The 24,628-nt window shown below is 35.8% G+C and overlaps 1 protein-coding gene across 2 annotated transcripts in view; it reads left to right on the top strand.

The window, feature by feature from the left end:
• LOC121380911 (sodium/hydrogen exchanger 10-like) overlaps positions 1–15,530 on the top strand; it is an 84,409-nt gene extending 68,879 nt beyond the window's left edge. For both annotated transcript variants that reach the window (XM_041509942.1, XM_041509941.1), the window contains exons 24-28: positions 1,621–1,729; positions 6,194–6,273; positions 7,710–7,904; positions 9,140–9,177; positions 12,713–15,530. In XM_041509942.1, coding sequence (XP_041365876.1) covers positions 1,621–1,729; positions 6,194–6,273; positions 7,710–7,904; positions 9,140–9,177; positions 12,713–13,343 — 1,053 coding nt within the window. In that variant the 3' untranslated portion in view covers positions 13,344–15,530. The remainder of the gene's footprint in view (positions 1–1,620; positions 1,730–6,193; positions 6,274–7,709; positions 7,905–9,139; positions 9,178–12,712) is intronic.
• The last annotated feature ends 9,098 nt before the right edge of the window (positions 15,531–24,628 follow it).

The raw sequence follows: 24,628 nt of genomic DNA, 5'->3' as shown, positions 1-24,628 counted from the left end.
ACTCAAATAGTACTCCTTTTTTTTAATATACTTACTCAAATAGTACTCTTTTTTAATATACTTACTCAAATAGTACTCTCTTTTTTAATATACTTACTCAAATAGTACTCTCTTTTTTTAATATACTTACTCAAATAGTACTCTCTTTTTTATTATACTTACTCAAATAGTACTCTTTTTTTTATTATACTTACTCAAATAGTACTCTCTTTTTTTTATTATACTTACTCAAATAGTACTCTTTTTTAATATACTTACTCAAATAGTACTCTTTTTTTAATATACTTACTCAAATAGTACTCTTTTTTTTAATATACTTACTCAAATAGTACTCCTTTTTTTAATATACTTACTCAAATAGTACTCCTTTTTTTTAATATACTTACTCAAATAGTACTCCTTTTTAATATACTTACTCAAATAGTACTCTTTTTTAATATACTTACTCAAATAGTACTCTCTTTTTTAATATACTTACTCAAATAGTACTCTCTTTTTTTAATATACTTACTCAAATAGTACTCTCTTTTTTATTATACTTACTCAAATAGTACTCTTTTTTTTATTATACTTACTCAAATAGTACTCTCTTTTTTTTTATTATACTTACTCAAATAGTACTCTTTTTTAATATACTTACTCAAATAGTACTCTCTTTTTTTAATATACTTACTCAAATAGTACTCTTTTTTTTAATATACTTACTCAAATAGTACTCCTTTTTTTTAATATACTTACTCAAATAGTACTCTTTTTTTTAATATATATATACAGTAAAGTACTCTTACAATGAACCGGAAAGAACCATGATAGTTAGATTTTATAGCAGTAATTCGTTGTACACATTTGCATAAGTTGGTCATTTATGATCAGTTCTAAGCATGTTTGTTACAAGTGTACTTTACGGTATTTTTTTCTTTTTTGTGGGGTGGGGGGTAAATTTACCATTCAATTAAAATGTTATTTATAAATAATTTCAGTTTGGTTTGACATAAGAAAAGTAAAAGTGTTTTGGAAATACAAAAAAAATACTATTTTTGTGTACAAGTTAGAAGACAATCAGCTCAGAAATAAATAGCTTGTAGTAAATTCCATATCCCTGTAGGAAGGACTAAGTCACAAATTGTATAAAATTGTGTAATGTAAGAAAGTAATTTTATGCTAAAGTTGTACATATTAAATACATGAATAAATTCACAAAACATTAAGATTAGTTTTTATAATTACAGTTCATATAGTTTGAAATACTCCATAAATAAATTTCTTTCATCCTTGTCATGATCTGTTTTCTTGACATCTTTTTTACTGTAGTGACATAATTTTTTAGCATTTTTTAAGGATAACATTTAGTTTTTAATAATGATATCCAAACAGAATTGAGTAAATGTACATGTATATATGTGTAATTATATACATCATATATTTAGATATTTTTCTTTTAATATACAGTTACTGCAGGTTGTTATCAAGGTGGGGGTTTGCACCTGATTGCTGTAATTTCTGCTTTTCCCCCATTACATACATTTAAAACTTGTCTTACATACATACTTACATACATTTAAAACTTGTACAACCTCTGATACAGAGCAAGTGTTGAACCTTTTGTTTTTTTGCAAACAGGGCTTATCAATAGACAAAGTGAAGATACGCCTTGAGAATGCCTACATTGTAGAAGTAATAGAGACGTTCTTTAAGGATAACACTATGTCTGACATTATTCTAATCAACGGTAAGACCATGTTCTATAGGGTCAGAATGTAGCCTAGTAATAAAGCACCTGCCTCAGGGGTGTTGGCTTTCAGGATCAGTAGTCTTTGATGGACTCATTACCCCCCCCCCCCCCCTCCAACCAATGCCTCACAACTGGTACACGAAAGGCCATAGTATGTACTGTCCTGTCCTATGGCAGAATGCACATAAAAGATCCCATGCTGCTTTTCCAAAGGAGTACCTTGTGTTGCAGCAACAGGTTTCTCCTCAATTTCTCTCATGACCAAGTGTTGAAATAACCTATGTTCAACACCAAATGGCCATAGTTTAAAATGTGCTGAGGTGTCATTAAAACAAGTAATCGTTTCCTTTGTTCTATCATAGAGTGGGATGTATTTAACACACTTGTGTTTGGTGCATTGTTTAGTCGGATCAGTCCTCTTCCCAATACAACCAGTGATCCACATCAGGGGCCGTATGCATGAGAAGTGGATAAAACTACATGCGAATAGCGGCTAAATGCAGATTGCTAAACGCGTTTAAATTTATTCACATATGATGTCGCGAATAGCTATCCGGCGGCGTTATTTTTAGATTGAGGGAACTCCTCGCCACACATGGCATTCTGGAACTGAACGTTGCGCTTGCAATGTACTTTTGTAAACAAAAAGAACAGTGTATCATTTAATAGTTATAAATAAATAAAATAAATAAATGTATTTATAAATTAAATTAAATTAAAAAAAATAATATAAAAATAATAATGAAAATAAATAAAATTAAAAACATAATTAAAAGAAAAAATATATATATAGCAATCCAGTTACTAACAGTCATTAAAAGTGCAGTATATATTTCGGAAGGAATGCAAATGAAAAAATAATAATAATAAAAAAGAGGTAAATAGTCTTGCCAAATAAATAAATAAATAAATAAAAATGGGGGACGAAGATATAACACCCAGCATACTAATAAAATGTAGAAATGCAGATCTTGAGGGAGTAACTGGGAATAGGTAGAACAAAACGAATAACATATTCGGGCAAAATGAGCTGGCCTTTAAACTTTTCACTATGTATTTCCATCAGTCTACTTACATAAAAAGAAGGAAGGAAATGTTTTATTTAACGACACACTCGACACATTTTATTTATGGTTATATGGCGTTGGACATATGGTTAAGGACCATACAGATACTGAGGGAGGAAACCCGCCGTCTCCATTTCATGGGTTACTCTTGTCGATTGGCAGCAATGTTCTTTTTTGGCATCATCCCATAGACAGGATAGCATATATCACAGCCTTTGAGATACCAATCGTGGTACACTGGCTGGAGCGAGAAACAGCCCAATGGGTCTACTGACAAACCGACTGCGCATCAAGCGAGCGCTTTACCACTGGTAGTAATGTTAAAATTAATAAACGTTGTTATCTAGATTCTGGTATTTTCGTTTAATTCGGGCAAAAATCAGCCTGTCCCCCTAACCCCCCCCCCCCCCCCCCCCCCCTCCAGCACACACACACACAAATGAGCCGGTATACCTACATGTATGACGCCAACAAATAGACCTCATCTTGGTGAAACTTTCATTTTAACTATCAATTCATTGAGTGCGTGAACAAAATTAGTACTAGTTTAATAATTATTTCTGTATCTAAATATATCCAAATGTCCACATGCCTATTCTTACCACTTACATCAACACGTACTCGATCAGTTGGTGATTGTATAAAGGCCCATTTTCTGTATTCTTTGAGTGAGAGAGAGATTGAGACAGATAGACAGAGAGCTAGAGACAGAGAGAGAGAGAGAGACAGAGACATATAGACAGGGAGAGGGTGAAATAACAGAAATATGCTATATATACATTCTTTACTCAATCTGATTACCTGCACTTGACGCCGATAATGTCCTTTTTGTCTGAATTTATACAAATAAAGAATCTTGGTTTTTTCATGTGGCTTGTAACCCCCCCCCCCCCCTCCTTACCCACACCCCCAACCCTACTACCACCACAACAGTCTTCCATTTGGTTCAGTATTTGAAATGGACTGAACATTTATGAAACTAAACACCCAGTGAAACACACTTAGGGTTTTGTTAAAATTAATTATGACACACAGTTGTCTAAAATATGTAGGGAGAACCCCCTAAAGAGAAAGAAAAACTGTTTTTAATACAGGGGCAATTTCCATTGTCATTATTTAATAGCCATACAAATGTAATACTATTAAAACACTAAATAATAGTTTTAAAACCCAAATCTGGAATAAAAGTTAGATTTTAAAATGTCATCAGTATTATCTAACACACATAAACAACTTTTAGAGGCATATCCAAGACAGAGAGGGAATGGAATGCTCAATTATGGACACCACAAAATGGAACTTTTAATTTCATTTTTCATTAATTTGTCATTGCTTTCAGTCAGCTCTACAAAGATTTGATTCGCATTACTATACCGAGTGTAAATAACATTAGTCCGTCAAACCAACTGTATCTTAAATAACTATTAATGTTAACTACTAGTATTTACACTTTTAATACATACCAGTAGGGACTTAATTTCATGTTACATGTATATATACTCTATCCCATGTTGAAACTTAAAATACCATAAAAATAAATGACATTTTGTTCATGATATACAAAATATACAGAGAAAGAAATAAAGGAACACTTAGTATTGAATACTATTATTGTCGTAATGTCTGTATAAAGTACGAATGTAATGTGAGAGTCACTGAATCGCTACACACCAGTGCGACCATTTTCCTTTGAGACTTATCCGGTGGATAGGTCTTTATACACAAAGAATGTAGCGAATAGTGTAATTCGTATTTAGGCTATTCGGAGAGCTCTATCCTGCTGTCGTGCATACCACATTTCCCCACTTATCCGGTGGATAGGCCTTTATACACAAAGAATGTAGCGAATAGCGTAATTCGTATTTAGGCTATTCGGAGAGCTCTATCCTGCTGTCGTGCATACCACATTTCCCCACTTATCTGGTGGATAGGCCTTTATACACAAAGAATGTAGCGAATAGCGTAATTCGTATTTAGGCTATTCGGAGAGCTCTATCCTGCTGTCGTGCATACCACATTTCCCCACTTATCCAGTGGATAGGCCTTTATACACAAAGAATGTAGCGAATAGCGTAATTCGTATTTAGGCTATTCGGAGAGCTCTGTCCTGCTGTCGTGCATACCACATTTCCCCACTTATCCGGTGGATAGGCCTTTATACACAAAGAATGTAGCGAATAGCGTAATTCGTATTTAGGCTATTCGGAGAGCTCTATCCTGCTGTCGTGCATACCACATTTCCCCACTTATCCGGTGGATAGGCCTTTATACACAAAGAATGTAGCGAATAGCGTAATTCGTATTTAGGCTATTCGGAGAGCTCTATCCTGCTGTCGTGCATACCATATTTCCCCACTTATCCGGTGGATAGGCCTTTATACACAAAGAATGTAGCGAATAGCGTAATTCGTATTTAGGCTATTCGGAGAGCTCGATCCTGCTGTCGTGCATACCACATTTCCCCACTTATCCGGTGGATAGGCCTTTATACACAAAGAATGTAGCGAATAGCGTAATTCATATTTAGGCTATTCGGAGAGCTCTATCCTGCTGTCGTGCATACCACATTTCCCCACTTATCCGGTGGATAGGCACTATTCCCAGATAGTGTACTTATCCGCCCCTCATGCATACGACCCCTGATGTGTTAGAAATGTTCCATCTGGAACTAAAACCACAGATAGGTTTAAGTGTACAATACTTTTATTAGTGGTCATTGATTCTGAACTCTTGTTTCTGTTTCTTTTTGTGTATGCTTGTATTAAATAAATGTTATAGCTTAAGCGTATTTTGCACACACTCGAGTCATCTGGGCTCATGCTTATTAAACTGTACATTTACATTTAAGTACAAATTATTTCTTTGGGTGAGATTTTATTAATACATTGATCTTAGATTCTGTAGAATATCCCTTTACACCTTAGCTGAGCGCTATATCCCTGAGCTACAATCTATCGTATTTTATACTAATTTTTAGTGCTAGCTTCATAATATACAGTCAATTCTTATTGGGTCAAACTCGGAAGGGTCGATTACACCGCAACGCTTGAACCAAAAACAAAATGCCAAATTACACCCCAAAAGATGAACGGTTCGTTAGGACTACCCAATGGGTCAAACACTTTCTCGAGCACTGATGGGGTTCAAGCCAACTGGATTCAACTGTACTTAGAAAATAACTATAGGCTGGGGTATTTTCACATTGCCCAGTGCATTTAAATGTTATACTTGTTTACAAATATTTGTCCAACCATCTCTCTCCAGAGCCTGTAGATCAAAATCCTTCTGAAGGTTTATCATTGTTTTAGCATTTGTATTAAAATGGTCTCCAGTTTTATGACATTGGTGCTGCTGCCATGTTGGCCATTCTATACTTTTTGTTGTTGTGTTTTAGGTACTGTTGAAGATACCACTGGATATGAGTATAAGGCACCAAGTTACATTCTTTCCAGCGTGCAAAGTCTTCATGCAGTGGTAAGTATCTGTGTGAGATTGTTATGTATGATGTTATGAATGAAGTTTCCAAAGGGAAATTTGTTGTTTTGACCCTGCTTTTTTCAACTTCATATTAACATAACACTATTTGTTGTGTGTAATATTTTTAGGTGAAGTCCTAGTGAGTCTTAATTACTCTAATAAAAATGTACAAGAGAATTTAATTAATATTTTAAAATACATAACGACTGTTGTTGTCATTGTTTAAAACATTTTCACTGACCAAGTTTATTTTCACTTTCAATCAATGATGAGTAATCCCAAACATCATCTTCTTCAAATTAAGTCCATATTATCAGTTATTATCACCGAATATATGCTTTAAAATATCTTCACCTTTCATTTGAGATAACCATATGAAGCTTTTAGATTTGTGGGTTTTATTGTCTATTTAATTCCGCAAATGTCATTTTTGTCTGAAGGCATTAACCCAAGGTTAAAAATGAAACATTTGCAGGCATTAAATAGACAATAACACCCGCAAATCTAAAAACTCTATAACTTGCCTTTTTATATGCCCGACTTTGATGGGTCATACTATGGTATGGCATTGTCCATCCATCCATATGTATGTCTGCAAACTTTTTATGTCCAGAGCATTTTTTTTGGTTATCAGTTCCTTTTTTTTTTTTTTTTTTGGTTATCAGTTCATATAATCCATATACTTACCATTTTTGTGCTGGGGTGTCGTTAAACAAACATTCATTCATTCAGTTCATATAGGAATATAGGATAGTGGTGTGTTATGTACCATAATTATATGTAGGTTACTGTGACGTACTTTTCACACATTACCTCACATTAAAGAAAATCCTTATTCGAGCAATATCTTCGTTATCAATTCATATAGGATCATCAAACCTTGCATTCAAGTACAACTTTGGATGGCTGTGTGTTGCATACCATAACTAGGTCACCACAACCTATTTTTGACGGCATATCATGTACATCACCGGTACTCTTGGTGTTAATGTGTAATGATTTTTTACTGCAACCTTTTGCATCTCGTGGACTAATTTAGTACCTTAGGTAACAGAATGCAGTGGAAAGCAATCAAACAACTTTTTCAAAAGGTAAATAATAGAGTGACATTCAGCAGTGTACTCAATTTATACTTCAAATAAAAAATTTATGTTGTAAAAATTATTTATGTTATTTTTGCTCTCTTACTTCATATTTTGGTGATGACTGTTCATACTTTATGAATTCCAATTTAGTAGTAGCTTTCACAGTAAATTATTTCATGTATTTTTATTTACCTGTATATAACAGCAACCTGTTCATAATGGCCACTTTTGCCAGGTCCCCTGAGTGGTCATTATATACAGGTTTGACTGTATATATGGCAAGCTTGTCAAAATTGACATTATGGAGTGTTGCATGTATAAAATCTCTATCTTTTTCAATATCTTTAGCAAGAGGATGGTCCAATTCCAATACTGCTGGTAGTTCCGAACATAGAATTCCTTCTAATGACAGGTAGAAGAGAATCAGTATCTCATGCAGGTAGAAGAGGATCAGCGCGATCAGCTTTACATGTAGTTGATAGTCGTCAGAAACGATTCTTAGCACACCCACATCCCACAGACAACACACAGGCTGATGACAAGGTATTTATTTGAATGTCACTATAAAATATTTTAGATAAAGCATGAAATTCTTTCACTGCAGGATCCCCTTAATGTAAAACTAAATAGGAAAGAAATGTTTTATTTAATGACGCACTCAACACATTTTATTTACGGTTATATGGCGTCAGACATATGGTTAAGGACCACACAGATTCTGAGAGGAAACCCGCTGTCGCCACTACATGGGCTACTCTTTCCGATTAGCAGCAAGGGATCTTTTATTTACACTTCCCAAAGGCAGGATAGCACAAATCATGGCCTTTGTTGAACCAGTTATGGATCACTGGTCGGTGCAAGTGGTTTACACCTACCCATTGAGCCTTGCGGAACACTCACTCAGGGTTTGGAGTTGGTATCTGGATTAAAAATCCCATGCCTCGACTGGGATCCGAAAACTAAAAAGGATACAAAATTATTATAATTAAGAAAAACTATTAGAGTGGTTTACCCATAAATAAAGTGATCTCTCTTTATGTAATAGTTTATACATTTTTTTAGACTCTTTATGTAATAGTTTATACATTTTTTTAGAAGAACCAAATGTTAAAAGTCATTTTTGTATTGTTTTATAATAAGCCTGTTAAACAAAATGTTTGGTCAACTGTTTCAAATAAATCTGTCAGTCTGTCAATGTTTCTTTGAAGTTTACCTTTTTCTCTTAGGGTTTTGATTGATTTATCTGAAAGTTGGTACAGTGATTGCTTGGGGCAGTCTACACAAACTAATAAAGATGTTTGTACTGATTTGAAAAAAATAGTATAGTTCAACATTGAATATTTTAAAGTCTATTGTCTCCCAGAGTTTTGATTGGATTTATTTAAAACTTGCTACATTGATTCTCTGGGGGAATCTTCACAAACTAATTGAAATATATATTATTTCTTTTAACTTAAATTTGAAGACTGACATTGAAATTTGAAGACTGACATTGAAAACTATCTCCTAGAGTTTTGATCTGGAGCAGTTTTTGTTCTTAAAATTAAAATTCATGTTTAACTTGAAATTTTAAAGTTCATTTTCTTCTAAAGATTGGTTAATTCTGAAACTTGGTAGACTACAGTAATTCTCTGGATCAGGCTTCACAAAGTAATAGAGAAAAACATTTACATTGATTTTAATTCCACACCATCAGGTGGTGCTTTTATGACCTACTGGACTGAATATTAAATGGAAATGCATATATTGTAACATACTCATGCATTTTATTTTATCAGGATAATGTAGGAGAAATGAGCAATCCGTCAAGTGAAAGGTGAGCAAGTAAACACCATAAGGGTACTGTATTTCTTTATACACTAGTTAAGGCACAACTGTCGCAGCACACAGATCAAACAAATATGGTGACCTGTGAAACTGTACATGCTTCATGGCAAGCGCATGTTCTCTTTAAAAGAGAACTATTAGTTTAACACAATACACGTTCGTTGTCTTGCCCTCTCTGGCTTCAAATTAAATTTGGGGTATATAGAAGTGTTGAAAAATGCAGTCCCGATATGGATGAATGAGCACAGTGAAAACACACCCATGTGTGTTATGTCATCGACCCTCAAAAATAGCTCATAGATCGACTTATATTCAGTGCACTTGATGCAATGCATGTGTAGTCACATATATGGAAAAGGTATTGTGTATATGCAATGTATCAATAAACTCGCTCAAAATTACGTCAATGGAAAGTTTGCCTTAAATGAACCAATTATGTTGAGGTACAGTTTTGGTAAATTTGTATCATCCGTTAACACAGTGTCAACACAAAAAAATGCAGGATGTTCTGATCAAGGTCACACCTAGTGGGAAGGGGCAGTTTTCAACTTGAAAAATATGGAAAATGACACTTTTAGATTAAAAGTGCCCGTTTGTCTAGCTTTTAAATACATTATATTACTGGTAATACTAAACCAAATAACATCCAATTGGGTCAAAGTTCAAGGTGCATGTAAATTTTTATAGAGCAGTTAATACCACAAGTTCTGCCATTGGTGATACATGTGACGGTGTTTTGTTGTAAAAAACAAGAGTACTGGCGAGGTACGTGGTACGCCCATCAGGAGTTTGATGGAAAACCATAGATATTAATGAATATGTTATGGGTATGATTCAATTCTAATTATGTGAAATTTTTGCAGTGAGATGGATGAGCAGTTTGTTTTGGTCCAATTATCCAGAAAAGTAAATGGTCCTGACTTCTTCAAAGGCTAAACAAGATTTTCCTATGATGTTCAGAATATACACAAATTATTCAGTTTATTTGTATCACAGTGACCTAGTAATTGTATGTAACACACCACCATCCAAAGTTGTTCCTACATGTGAAGTTTGATGGTCTGTATTGTAAGATATGGTCAGGACAAGGATTTACTGTTATGTGCAGTAGACCGTGAAAAATAGGTCACAGTGACCTAGTAATAGTGCACGACACACTGCTATCCCATGTTGTTCCTAAATGTGAGGTTTAATGGTCCTGTATGCAAGATATGGTCCGGACAAGGATTTACTGTTATGTGCAGTAGATGTGAAAAATAGGTCATAGTGACCTAGTAATAATACGTGACAAACTGCCATTCCAAGTTGTTCCTACATGTGAGATTTTATGATTCTTTATGCAAAATATAGTTCAGACAAGGATTTACTGTTATTTGCAGTAGACTGTGAAAAGTAGGTCTCAGTGACATAGTAATAGTACGCGACACATTATTTATGTTCTCTCATGCATTGTGTATTGTGCTTAAACAGTAAACTTTTTACATTTTGTGGCGAGCTTCCTTGGCATATGAGAACCAAATATGTGAATTTCACTTCCCGTGGTGTTGATGGCAGGGCCCAAAGAGGGATTATTAAGCCAATTTAAAAAAAAATCTTATTCTCTACTTCCAGAAATGCTACAACTGATTAGTCTTCATATACCTAAAGATCAATAGTTATACATGTGTGTGTGTGTGTGTGTGTGTATATATATTACTTTGTTTTAATGTTTGGTTCAGTAAATGCGTAGTATTGCACTTCAATTTTTAATGGTCTTCTTTTTTTTACATTTATGGTAATAATTTTGTCACATCCGTAATGGAGGTCAGTACCGTAATAGAGAATAAAATCACTGGTGTATGCTCCAAATTTTATTTTATTTCATTAAGTATTGGTATAACATCACATTTTCTACTGCATTAAAATTATTAAAGTATTAATTTTGCATGTTTTTCTAAGAAAGTGTCACCTTAAATTCATTATTTATTATTTAAAGCCACTAGAAAAACAAACAAGAAACTCAACTTTTAGGAAATCTTTCAGATTTTGTTGTGAATAAAAAGTTTTGACAATGTGTGTTTTGTTATTCATTTGTGATTAATTTACAATCATATTTTGGCACTGACAAAGTGTGTGGGTGACCTACTTTTGACTAGGTCATTTATTAATTTGTTAAAGAAAACTGCTACTAACACTGACTTATGATCCCCTGATTTTTATTCTATCAAGTCATCCAATAATTTCAACAAAAAAGTTACTTTTTATTTTTGAAAGTAAAACCTCAATTTTGTACTTTATCTGATAATGACACTATTATCCATGGGTGGGTATTGGGGATACATATTAACAAGAATGTTGCCAAGTAAACTATTTTGTAAAGTAAAAGTAAAGTTTGTTTTTATTTAACGACGCCACTAGAGCACATTGATTTTTAATCTTATCATCGGCTATTGGACGTCAAACATATGGTCATTCTGACACTGTTTTTAGAGGAAACCCGCTGTCGCCACATAGGCTACTCTTTTTTACGACAGGCAGCAAGGGATCTTTTGTATACTTAACATGACTTAAAAAAATTTTAATTTATTAATCTTAGCCAGTTGCTGGCTAAAGACTGAATCTATGCAAGGAGGCATACATAGCATATTTCAAAAGTGGTCAACATCAGACCAAAAAATTCAAATTAGCAGCTCAAACAAGATTTTGCCTTTACTAATTTTATACTTGTAAAAAAAACCCATTCTGTTTAAGCTGCTATAAACATTTGGAATACCAGAAATGCATGATGTACACACATTAATATTCTAAGCAACAAAATGTAATTAATATCCAGTTTCATGCAATAAAAGCCTTGTTAGGGGCATGTTTAAATGTTTATAAAGCCGAGAATGCTCCTTTAAGAGTTATTACTGCCATTTCGTAATGAAGTATAATGATAAAGAAAGAACTTTAAATATATATTTACCTGTAGGCTTGGTATAATGTATTCATTAACATTATACTGATAAAATGTATGAAATTTTATTTCCATCTGACACCAAAATATAATGTCCATCCAACACCAAAACTGAAGTGCCTATAGAACACAAAGGGTTAATCTGAGAAGTAAATTAGCTCATCTAGATTTCATATATGTTTCTTGGTTATGAAAAAACGTTAGTTAATCAAAGTTCCCTCATATACTTGTAATATAATGTTGACATCTTTGATTTTTATCAATGTCTGACATATTTAAACTTCATTAAGTGAAAATGGGTTAATTAAGGAATTTGTTATGCATGGTATTAATGCAGCCTGCCTCATACAAAACTATATTACCTTACTTCCTAATGTGAATGACTTAAATAAATATAAGGGCAAATATTCAAATTCCATGCGACACCAAAACTAGTATTTTGAAATATGCCCACATGACCAGTTGACAGAGATGACTTTTTTTTAAAGGCAATAGTCTAGTCATTTTTTTATATCCTATTTGTTCACCAGTTTCTTATATGTAAAATTGAAAGTACTGATAATGTGTGTATTGTTTTCTTTTGTCAAAGGAAAACATTGCCCACTGAGACAACGGACCGGCGGGGTGTCCGACCCAATGAACGGAACAAAAGTAACTCCAATACTGTTGGCATTTCTGCTGCCATTTCTGACCAGCACGATGTCAGCAGCAGCAATGCAATGGGTCTGTATGGCAGAGCCTACGGCCACAGTGAGAGCTGTAGCCGTCACCGCTCTAGCATTCGACAGGACCAAGTCAGTATATTGCCCACTATCTACCAAGGTGAGTGGGATGACTCTTTCGCATGTTACACTGAACCCATGATGCAGCCTGGCGACCCTGTTCTAGCAGCATCAGATAAAGGTGCCCACCTTCAGGGTACCTCCAACTCTGATGGCATGGAGATGAAAAACAGAAAGGCAATTGTCAAGTCTGATCAGATGGAAAATAGACATTCAAAAGCCAAGTCTAAGAGTTCATTGGCCAAGTTCTTGTTACCATCGAACAGGAGTCACTTTAAAAAGACAAAGGCAGTTAACAGTTCATCTGATGCCAAGACAAATGTCACTGATGGCAAAAGTAGCTCAGAAATACAACTTTTGAGTCCAGTCAAATCTCCAACATTAGACAGAAGTGGAGAGGAGAATACCTCATTTGTAGAAGAGTCTTCTCATATGTGAGGTTTCTCATTACATTAAGCTGAGAAAAATATGTAATAAATTGAAAAGAAGAAAATTATGTCCATGTGTTTTTTATGTCCATGTAGAGCACTATAATTTTTTTTTATTCATAACAGATTTAGTTTGTTCTTACAAGCTGCAATATTTAAATTATCACCACACATTTCAAACAGATGTATAATCTTTATTTTGCATTATGGCTATGTTTACAGAAACTCTACTTGTATTAATGTCAATTTAAGACCATTAGGTATAATATAATATGTTAACTAATTGCATATTTAATGTTACACTGTTAGGATTTGCTTTCAATGTTCAGACAAGGAAATCTATTTAGTTTTCATGTAAGCATGGCATTCTTCAGCTTCTAAAAAGACCAGCAAATTAATAATTCTGCTAAAACCCACCTTGATGTTAACAATAGTATTTCCATATGCATATGACAGAGATAACTGATCTCCACTGAAAATATCAATCAAATTTATAGTAATAATGCAGGGATCTGATTTTGTACAACTGGATGTATTCTGGTAGGAAAGCAATAACGCTAAAAATGTATACAAGAGTTAGGCTTATTGTGTGTTTTATAGCAACCTTGCACATGCGATAGCAATAACAACTAAAAATTGAGTGGTGCATTTTCACTGGAGTTCTGTGTATCATCTTTGACCAAAAAAGCATTGTGATGCTACTAAATATTTTTCTCTTAAATTGTTTTGTTTGTGGCATGTTCAAAAACTTTATAAAATTATATTTCAAAATAGTGACAGTAATTTTTACTGGCTTTGCTAGTCAGCATAATTTCTTGACAGTGGTGATACACAAATTTATTAATGGTGTCAGTCAGGTTTATCTTTGGTTGGGGAGGGATAAGACTTGGTATTAGAAGTCAATTTTGGTAGACATGAAAATCCTCTGAACCTTTCCAAATTTCAATTGTAACACTATCCAAAGACTGTCCTAGTTCTTGGATGAAAAGCTTATTGTGACATCATTTTTTTTAATAGCCTAGAGTTTTCTAGATTTTTTTTTGGGGGGGGGGTTCCATTATCATTTTTGTCTTTTTGTAATACTTCTGTAATTAGGCATTTATGTCAGTTTGATAATCAGACTCTGTTACAGTTGTTTGAATATACAAGTTTTTTGTGAATCCATAAGTAATGAAAATAATGTGTTTGCCGTGTCTCTGTTTCCATGCTATCCGTGAAGTGTACGTGATCCGTGTGCATGAATTTGGAATCACTTTTCAAGTGATTTTTCACGGATCATAGAATCCCACAAGAAATGATGTCATATGGAAGAAAGCATCATCATCAATATGGGCAAGAAGTTTAAACTGACCGATGTTTCTTCTTATTGTGTCCTTTCAAAATTAATTTTGGTCATTATGTCAGAAATGAAAATGATCAACATGGAAAACGAAGTGTAGCTTTAAGGAGATATATCATCCTCCGACAGACATTCTTTACAATGTAAATTTTGTGTATGGGTAATAAAACCACATTCTTAAGTGTGTATGTCAAGAATATATTTATGCAGGTTTGGTCACCAGAAAATATTATAAATAACTATATCTATTTTCTATTAATCTGAAAATTATGTATTTTCTGTATTTGCTTATGTATATTCACACAGTTAGATTACATTTACACTTGTTAGATAAACTGCTGGCACTTTGTTGTTACCACTGGATTATACCTATGGTATATTATGACACGTTTTTCATAATAAAAAATATACATCAGGCAGCATTTTCAGCAAAGTAATAATTTAATTACCTATATGATCTAAACTGCTTTAATAAAATTGTATTAGTTTACCAGGAAAAAAAACAAATGTATAAACTTACACAGCATTCTTGATTTTCTTCTCAGGAGAGTATATAGATAATATGTCCAACTGCTACATTTATCAGAAGTTTATATATTTTTCTGTTGTTGGAAGAAAATCCATGACATAATCAGGCAAAATGGGTTAGTGCAACAACACTAACCCATTAATTAATGTTTTGCCATGCATTCAGTTGATGCCAGTACTCTATGGTGTCAGCCTGTTTTTTGGTGCTTAACATTAAATGAATGTGATAGGAACAGTCAATAGTTGGTGGAAGGAAATGTTTTATTTAATGACACACTCAACACATTTTATTTACGGTCATATGGCCTCAGACACATGGTTAAGGACCACACAGATATTAAGAGAGGAAACCTGCTGTCACCACTTCATGGGCTACTCTTTTTCGATTAGCAGCAAGAGATCTTTTATATGCACTATTTCAGACAGGGTAGTACATACCATGGCCTTTGATGTACAAGTCGTGCACTGGCTGGAACGAGAAATAGCCCAATAGGCACACTGACAATAGTTGGTGGATGCTTGTCACAAAAGGTATGAACCATAATTGGAAAAAAGTATGATTCTTTTCTGCAATTAAATTCAAGGGTTGACATTTGGAGCTATATTTTTTGCAAGGTTATAGTTTAAAAAAAAACATGTTTTAATGTTTAAAAAATTCAGAAAAATCCAGAAGCAATTGTTTTTTCAAACTCTATAGCTTTGTACGACTACACATTTTGGAGTTGGCATTTAAGGTGTACTGTTAGTACAATTCAACAATACAACAAAGTTTCCATCAAAACACAATCTATTCCCCTTGAACAAGATGTTAATCTCTCGCTATCTATCTATCTCTCTCTCTATCTCTCACTCTCTCTATATATACTCTTCAAAAGAAGAAACGCAAAACCACATTGTCGTAACATTTGGAGAATTGATTTAATTATTGAATGGCGAGTCCGATAATTACCAAATGTTGCAGGATTGTTCACAATTCACTCTAGTCCATTGTGAGTAAGTGATAGGACACACCACCAAGGTCAAGGTCATCTGGAGTCAATACCGGGTGTGGCCTCCGCGTGTGTTGACAACTGCCTGGCACCGCCTGCCCATTGAAGCAACCAGAGTACGGATGACGTCCCGGGGGATGGTGACCCACTCAGCCTGCAAGGCTGCTGCCAGCTCGGGCAGGGTCTGGGGCTGTGGTTGTCGCTGTCGGAGGCGTCGGTCCAACTCGTCCCATAGATGCTCAATTGGGTTCAAATCCGGTGATATCGATGGCCAAGGAAGGACATTAATGTTGTTGTTCTGTAGGAAAGCCGTTGTGAGACGTGCTGTGTGAGGCCTGGCGTTGTTATGTTGGAACACTGCGTTGGCATTGGCCTAACTGGAACGATGTGTGGCCGGAGGATCTGGTCAATGTAGCCCTGTGCATTCAGGTTGCCCTGCACGTGGACCAGGTTAGTTCTGCCAGTGTGTGAGATGGCTGCCCACACCATGACACTACCCCCTACCGCCGAATCTGAATCTGTCCACTTCCTGCACGCAGTTTTGCCGCATAACGTTCACTACACGACGCCTATACACGCGACATCTTCCATCATGACGTCGGAGCAGAAATCGGGACTCGTCACTGAACCACACCTGTCTCCATCGCAGTTGAGGCCATTGTCGATGAATCTGGCACCACTGCAGTCGGAGTACGGTGTTGTGGTGTTAAGATGACACCTCGAACTGGACGTCTGGCACAAATTCCTACCTCACGTTGTTCCGTACGGTCTGGTCGGATATCCTGCGCAAACCTTGTATTGCTGCGGCTGTGGAGGTGGCAGTAGTCAATCGTTCCCGAAGGTGGCGTACCCGGATTAGCGGTCCTGCCATTGGGTAGTGACCCGTGGTCGACCGGATCTAGGGAGGTCACGTGTTGATCCATTTGCTGGTAACGGTCCCACAGTCTGGAGATGGTGCTTGGGGACACATGGAAGCCCACAACGGCCGTTCTGGATTCGCCTGCGTCTAGTCACGCCAATCATTGTTTCTCTGCGGTTTTGGCATGTCCTGGATTGTCAACTGTCGGCCAGATACAGAGGCCAGGCAATATCAAGACAACGCACGTGCAGTGGTGACATGGTTTTTGCACGTTGCGTTTTTGCGTATATTCACATTTTGGAATAAGTACAGTAGCTGCGTTTTATCGAAAAATGTGTCATGCAATGACCTTACAACCGGTAGGAAACAATCGGATGCTAACCCATTTGTACCCTTTTGCGTTTGTGAAGAGTATATATATATTGTATAATTTTATGACTGTCAAATCTAAACTATTTAATAATTTATATAATTTGGGGGATATGTTTTTTAAACATTAAGATGTAAACTTTAATTTCATGATTGGTGTGAATTGATTAAAAATTATATCTAAGCACACCCTGTTGTTTGGTTACCATCTTTACATTTTGCCATATATGTTTGGTTTTGTATTCAATAATGTGTCTGTTTACTATATTTGTGGGCTCAAATCTCTCAAATATTTGTTGATATTTTGCAGATTGCTTTATTGGACAATTTTGACCAATTGGACAATTTTGACCAATTTGTATCATAAGCATAAAAACGTATATTAACAATAGCTATTGCAGTATAAAAAATAATTATTCTTATGCAGTCAGTCTCATATTATTTTGCATTGTCACACTTATGTTGCAAAACAAATTCCATTACACCACGATGCCACTATTTCTCTTCACAGAGTTACTCTTATTAACCAATTTGTTATAAGGAATTAGAAGTATCTGTCCCATGTGAAGAAAGTTAAAGTTTGTTTTGTTTAATGACACCACTAGAGCACACTGATTAATTAATCATTGGCTATTGGATGTCAAACATTTGGTTATTCTGACATGCAGTCATCGGAGAAAACCCACTACATTTTTCCTAATGCAGCAAGGAATCTTTTATGTGCACTTTTCCAGAGACAGGAAAACACATACCACAGCCTTTTACCAGTTGTGATGTACTGGTTGGAATGAGAAAAAACCCAATCAGTTGAATGGATCCACCGAGGTAATTCGATCCTGCGACGTAAGCACCTCAAATGAGCACTCAACCGACAGCTAAATCTCCCCCACCCCCACGAAGAAGGCTCGGATTTACAACATTAATTCACCAAAGACGGATAATTAATTCTTGTAGTTTGTTAATTATTCTCCAATTCTTTAGTATTTTCACAAGAGTATAAACCATATGGATTGTAGGAAGGAAGAAAATATTTTATTTAATGACGCACTCGACGTATGTTATTTAGTTATATGGCGTCACATATGGTTAAGGACCATGTATATTGAGAGGAAACCTGTTGTTGCTACTTCATGGGCTACTCTTTTCGATTAGCAGCAAGGGATATTTTATATGCACCATCCCACAGACAGGATAGCACATACCATGGCCTTTGTTACACCAGTTGTGGTAGCACTGGCTGGAATTTGAAATAGCCCAATGGGTCCACTGACAGGGATCGATCCTAGACCGACCGCACATTAAGCGAATGCTTTACCACTGGGCTACATCCCACCCCAAGCGGGAAGGAGTTTAATGACCTTTCCAAATGCATGCATGCATGCACACACATACAATCATACATACACACACATACACACACATACAATCATACATACATGCCTCAATTAGGAGATAACCATATCAAGTTTTTCATTTTATTGTCTATTTGATCCTGCAAATGTCATTTTTGACCTAAGGTGTTAGGTTGAGGTCAAAAATGAAACATTTGCAGACATCTAAAAACTCCATATGGTTATGTCCATTGTAAACTGAATCAATTTTTCTACAGAACTAACTGTATACTTTGTATTTCTTGATAACAATACCTGGCTACAATCTAACTGTAGACCCTTGATCGTCAATTTCGCCTGTTCCAATTGCTAATAATGTCATTAGCTTTCCAGGTGTTATTTTCATTTGATCCCAGAAAAAGAATGTAATTAACCAATCACAATACAGAACACACTTACCATCAGTTTACAATAGCTCAGAATGTATCGTGGTAAGTCTGCAACTTGCGGGCGATTCAGTGCCATAGGTTCGAGTCTCGGCTCAACGGGATGGGACCTTTTGTGAGGCCAGAAAGGATTTAGTTATCCCCTGCACCAGTGTGTTAATATTTACGTATGTAATAGTCGACCTCGACATGCATACAATAGATATTCATACATAATATACTACTCAAAAGAATTTAAGGGTCAGACGATATTTTCGACATTATTTTCTGAATGTCGATTATATTAGCTAGACCATAATGTCACGCATGGTATTGTTCCATTTTGACGAAAGTGGGTCTAAGCAACCCATAAATGAATTAAAATCCACTGTCGACTAGTTCTAATGGCGAAAACATGCTTACATTTGCACGTAAATTAGGGCGAAAGCGAAAGGTCTGCTAAGTGCCCATAACTTGCTTTTTCACAAAGCGCTTCATTTGCACGCTTTGCACGTGTATTCCATGTTCCCAATGCTGAATTTCCGTATAATTGGAGCATGCGTTCGTATACGGTGCACTCCAAATTCGACAAATGGTACGACTTCAACTGACTATCGAAGATCGAGGAAGGGCTATTGCTTGGCTTCAGGATGGCAATACACAAAGAAATGTTGCTCTGAGACTTGGGTATCAGTCAGAGTGTCGTTGGCCGACTGTGGCAACGGTACCAAGCAACGAATTCTGTTTGAAATCATCCACGTTCGGGAAGACCCCGAAGCACTACAAATAGAGAGGACCGCTACAATCACCAATATGGCTCTACGTCAACGCACAACCACTGCACGCCGATTACGTGACAATCTGCGGACTGTGACTGGAACTCGAGTGTCTGATCAAACCATACGCAATCGTCTGAGAGCCAATAATCTACGCTGCCGTCGCCAGCTGTTCGACCACCACTCCTACCACGTCACAGAACGGCCAGACGTCACTGGTGCACACTTCATCTGCGGTGGCAACGTGTTCAGTGGGGTCGAGTAATGTTCCACCGATGAGTCCAGGTTTAGTCTCCAGTTCAACACGGTCAAGTTCGTGTCTACAGACGTCCTGGGGAGAGCGCTTCGCTGATGTTAACGTTAGACAACGTCACCGGTTCGGTGGTGGCAGCGTCATGGTGTGGGGCGGCATCTCTATCCACCACAGGACCCCCCTCTATGTGGTGGATGGCAATCTGAAGAATCCGCTATCTGAATGAGATTATCCAGCCGTTGGTTCTCCCCGGCCTTCAGCAGATTGGCGGCGGGGCAGTTCTGCAGGATGACAATGCCAGACCCCCACCGCGCCAGGGTGGTAACGGACTTTCTCAGACAACAAGGTATCACCAGGATGGATTGGCCAGCATATTCGCCTGACTTGGCCCCAATAGAGCACGCCTGGGACGAATTAAGGCAGGAGAGTTCGGGATAACCCATGCCCTCTGGCCAACCTTCATGATCTGGGTCAACTTCTTATGGTAGAGTGGCAGGCCATTCCCCAAGAGTTCTTCAGACGTCTGATCAACAGCATGAGGCAACGATGTGTCGAGTGTATTCGCGCCAGGGGTGGATTCACACACTATTAAATGAATGTTCTAATGTGTAAAATCCATGTTTGACAACCTTCAACTTTGACAGCATGTCATGTGACTTTCTTGTATACAGTGACGTTTATTTGTGTTTTTTTGTAAATATGGAACAATAAATTAAATTTTTGGTGTAGTTTACATCATCAATCTGATACACTCTGAAACTTATTTGGTTATAAATTTTTGACCCTTAAATTCTTTTGAGTAGTATACATACTAGCCAGTGCCAAGTCTGCCCACTGTTTCATGCAAGTAAGCAGGATCAACTGCGTAGCTGGTAGTCCCCATGCATATGGTTGAGTTGAAAGAGTATCCTTTTTAATAGATGCCTCAATAGCTTAGAATGTATGGTGGCAAGTTGCAGGCAATTCAGTACCATAGGTTCAAGTCCCAGCAACGGAATGGGACAATTTGTGAGGCCAGAAAGGATTTAATTATCTGTGCCAGTGTGTTAATATCTATGTATGTAATAGTCAACCTTGACATACATGTGCATACAATATATAGATATTTATACATTAATACATACTACCCACTGTTTCATGCACATAAGCGGGATCAACAATGTACATTGTAGCTTGTAGGCCCCATGCATATGGTTGAGATCCTTTTTATGGATGCCTCAATAGCTCGGAATGTATCATGGCAAGTTGCGGGCGATTCGGTGCCATAGGTTCAAAATAAAATGAAATGAAAAATGCATAATTTTGGAGTTTAATAAAAAAAACCCTCATTATTCCTGCTAACTGGGGGCAGCCATTTTCTTTTGTTTACGTTGCATCCGGAATTCTAGCTTGGGATGAAGTGATGTCAGCTCCAACCAACTGCTGTATGCAGTGTAAACAAACTGTCATTTACGACAAGGCACTTTGCTTTCATCAACCTGACTTGGGAAAACAACATAAATGACTTAATAATATAATAAACTATTTAACTAAATATATTTCAATTTGCATTAATAGAACGAAATGGAGTTATAGTATTTTTCTCGCTTAAAAAAATTCCAAGAAAAATGCATACTATTACGCCTATTGGTAGGCTACGTTGGAGCAAAAATGACCACTCACAATACTGATGGCCTACACACAGAAATGAATAAACTATATACCGGTAGTGATAATGTTCTTTTCTTTGGGACTACGTAATTGGTCAGTTCTGCGATTTTAGATGGGAAAGTCTACTTAATCAAAAGTTTTACAGAATGATTTACAGTAATAAAGCATGACGGCTGATAAAAGTCCATTACCATTTTAGGGATGGCAGATATATCCCAAAACTCTGTGCTGTGAAAACAAATGCCGCCTATAAGTAATTTTGTGTCTAAAAGCAGTAATTAGTGGCTTGTCTACCTAACAAATATATACCTGCCAATCAGGAATCACAAGTGGAGGACATTGAAAGTACCGGTATAGACCAATTAACTAAGAAAAGACTCCATTTATCATTTCAGTATATAGGTTATCGCACAGACAAAACATGATACAGTTATTTCGACACTTTGACAATGGTGGTTCATTTTGTATCAAAACTAAAATACTAAAGACTAAAATATTACGTACCGGTAACCACCTGCTCACCAGAGGGCATATTCACTGGGATGGTACAAAATGGCTGTGCCCATTATATATAATAGCCATCACATTTAACCGTTTTATTTATTAAATATAATAATATACTTGATATTATTAGCAAAATTGTGGATTATATATCACTGAATATGCATACCAGTCCAAAAGCCTTGTGCAAGCATTCCTTTAAACAAGTTTTTTTAAATGGATTAAAAGCTATAAAGTAATACTCTCAGTGGAATAAATAAAATGAATGTTACACCCCTGGACAAAAAATACATCACCTATTGGGTGTCGAACTAAGGCAAATGTGTAAATGAAATGATGATCAAACATCAATATAAAAATTCACAAGTTATTATTAAAACAGTGTACAGCTAAAATATCACTTAGGAATTTCACAAAAGTGATTCCATCATATTTCTTCTACTAAATATATCTTTCCTTACCTCGTCTGCTTATTCTCAGTAGTTACTGTTTGTTCCCATTCTAAATGTCACATGGCCAATATATCAAAAGTCCTGGGGCCAATTTCACTAAACATCGTAAGTTTACGTCTGCAACTAGCAGTTATACTGGGCATACATTTACACGTGTCTGGAATCTATTTCACACAGAAAATTATATCATTACGGAAGATGGAGCATTTTAATGATAAATAAAACATGTACTTAAAACTATATCTGTTGTACTATGACAGTAATAAGAATTGTGGTTTAGTCGTAGATTTACGTTTACGTGCAAAACTAGGCTTACGATGTTTTGTGAAACTGGGCCCTGTCTTATTTTGGGGAAAGGATAAAGAATCTCTTTAAAACGTTGTGCTAGCCAAGCATCAGTTGGCTGGTTACAATAAGATTCAACTTAATATTACTACATTATAGCCTAATAAATAAATCACAGCAAACAAAACAATAAAAATATATTTCCATATTTTAGTGATACGGAAAATACTATAGGTACATGAATATACAAATGTATACATGGGTATAGTAAATATATAACAGTGTAGATGATACTGCACACAAGATATAATAAAAGTGATCAGAATATCTCTGCAATATGTTGGTTACGCAATGAGGTCGACTCGGAGACTTTGTCCACATCACATTGTTTTAATTATTAAAATATGTAAAGACGGATTAGACCATTGGTTCACATGATGTGACAGTTTCACTAGATTACTACAATTTCACCTTCTAACTACTGAACATCGTCTTATAACATTCTGTAAAATGTGATGGTACTACATGTATCCAACAATCAGATCATTTCTAACCATTATGCTATCTGAAATTCAGATCACTTCAACCAATCAAATATTTTCAATATAGTATCTGCTAATGGAATATATATTTCCGATAATATTATCTGCCAATCAGATGGGCTAAAACATTTACTTCGTTCAAAACTTATGATATGGTTTTGGCTGATAAATTGCATACATTCCCATTGGTGGGGGAACCCCATTTTATACCATTGTACATCCCCAACCCTAGGCTAAATCACAGTACCTGACCACCAATATTAAATGTTTTAGATACTGTTTTGTAAAACTAGCAGATACCGAGTTCGTCTCTCAGTACTAGCTCCCACACATTCAGAGTGAATCCTGGAGCAAATCCTTAAAAATGAGCAAAAATGATAAAGATATTCGGGCAAAATGAGCTTGCCTGAAACCTTTTAACCATGTATTTCCATCATTCTACACATAATATTAGTTGTATTCCACGTGGCGATTCATTTCCAACCCTACATAGTAGTAATGCTATGAATAAATGTTGTTATTCAGATTTGGGCATTTTCATTTAATTCGTGCAAAAATCATCCTAAAACTACAAAAATGTGAGCCGTATGCCTATGGATACAAACCTAAAACTACAGTAAACATTAAAGCGGTTGAGTGTTGACCACAAGCACACTGTAACACAGCAGAGACAGCTCTGACAGGAAAGGTTTCTAGTTCACTCAGAACCAATCTTATAAGTTGTTAGTGGCAACCAGCACATTCCGCCAAACATGTATCCTACTGAGTAAATAACTATATATTTCTTTTCATCTGAATAGTTTATACTCTAATAATTTGATGACAAAATTATTATAAAATACAATGTAAACTAAATCACTTACATGGTGTTTTGTGAATCACATACACCAAATATATGATGTCTAGAAAATATAAGTTACAATACAAGATAATGATCAAAATCTTTAACTGAGATGCAATCTGTAACTCTGATCATCACTATGCTATAAAATAAAA

Source organism: Gigantopelta aegis, chromosome 9, assembly GCF_016097555.1.
Source record: "Gigantopelta aegis isolate Gae_Host chromosome 9, Gae_host_genome, whole genome shotgun sequence".
Classification (NCBI taxonomy): domain Eukaryota; kingdom Metazoa; phylum Mollusca; class Gastropoda; order Neomphalida; family Peltospiridae; genus Gigantopelta; species Gigantopelta aegis.
The sequence above is the reverse complement of the archived record's forward strand: the minus strand, read 5'-3'. Positions and strand labels throughout refer to the sequence as shown.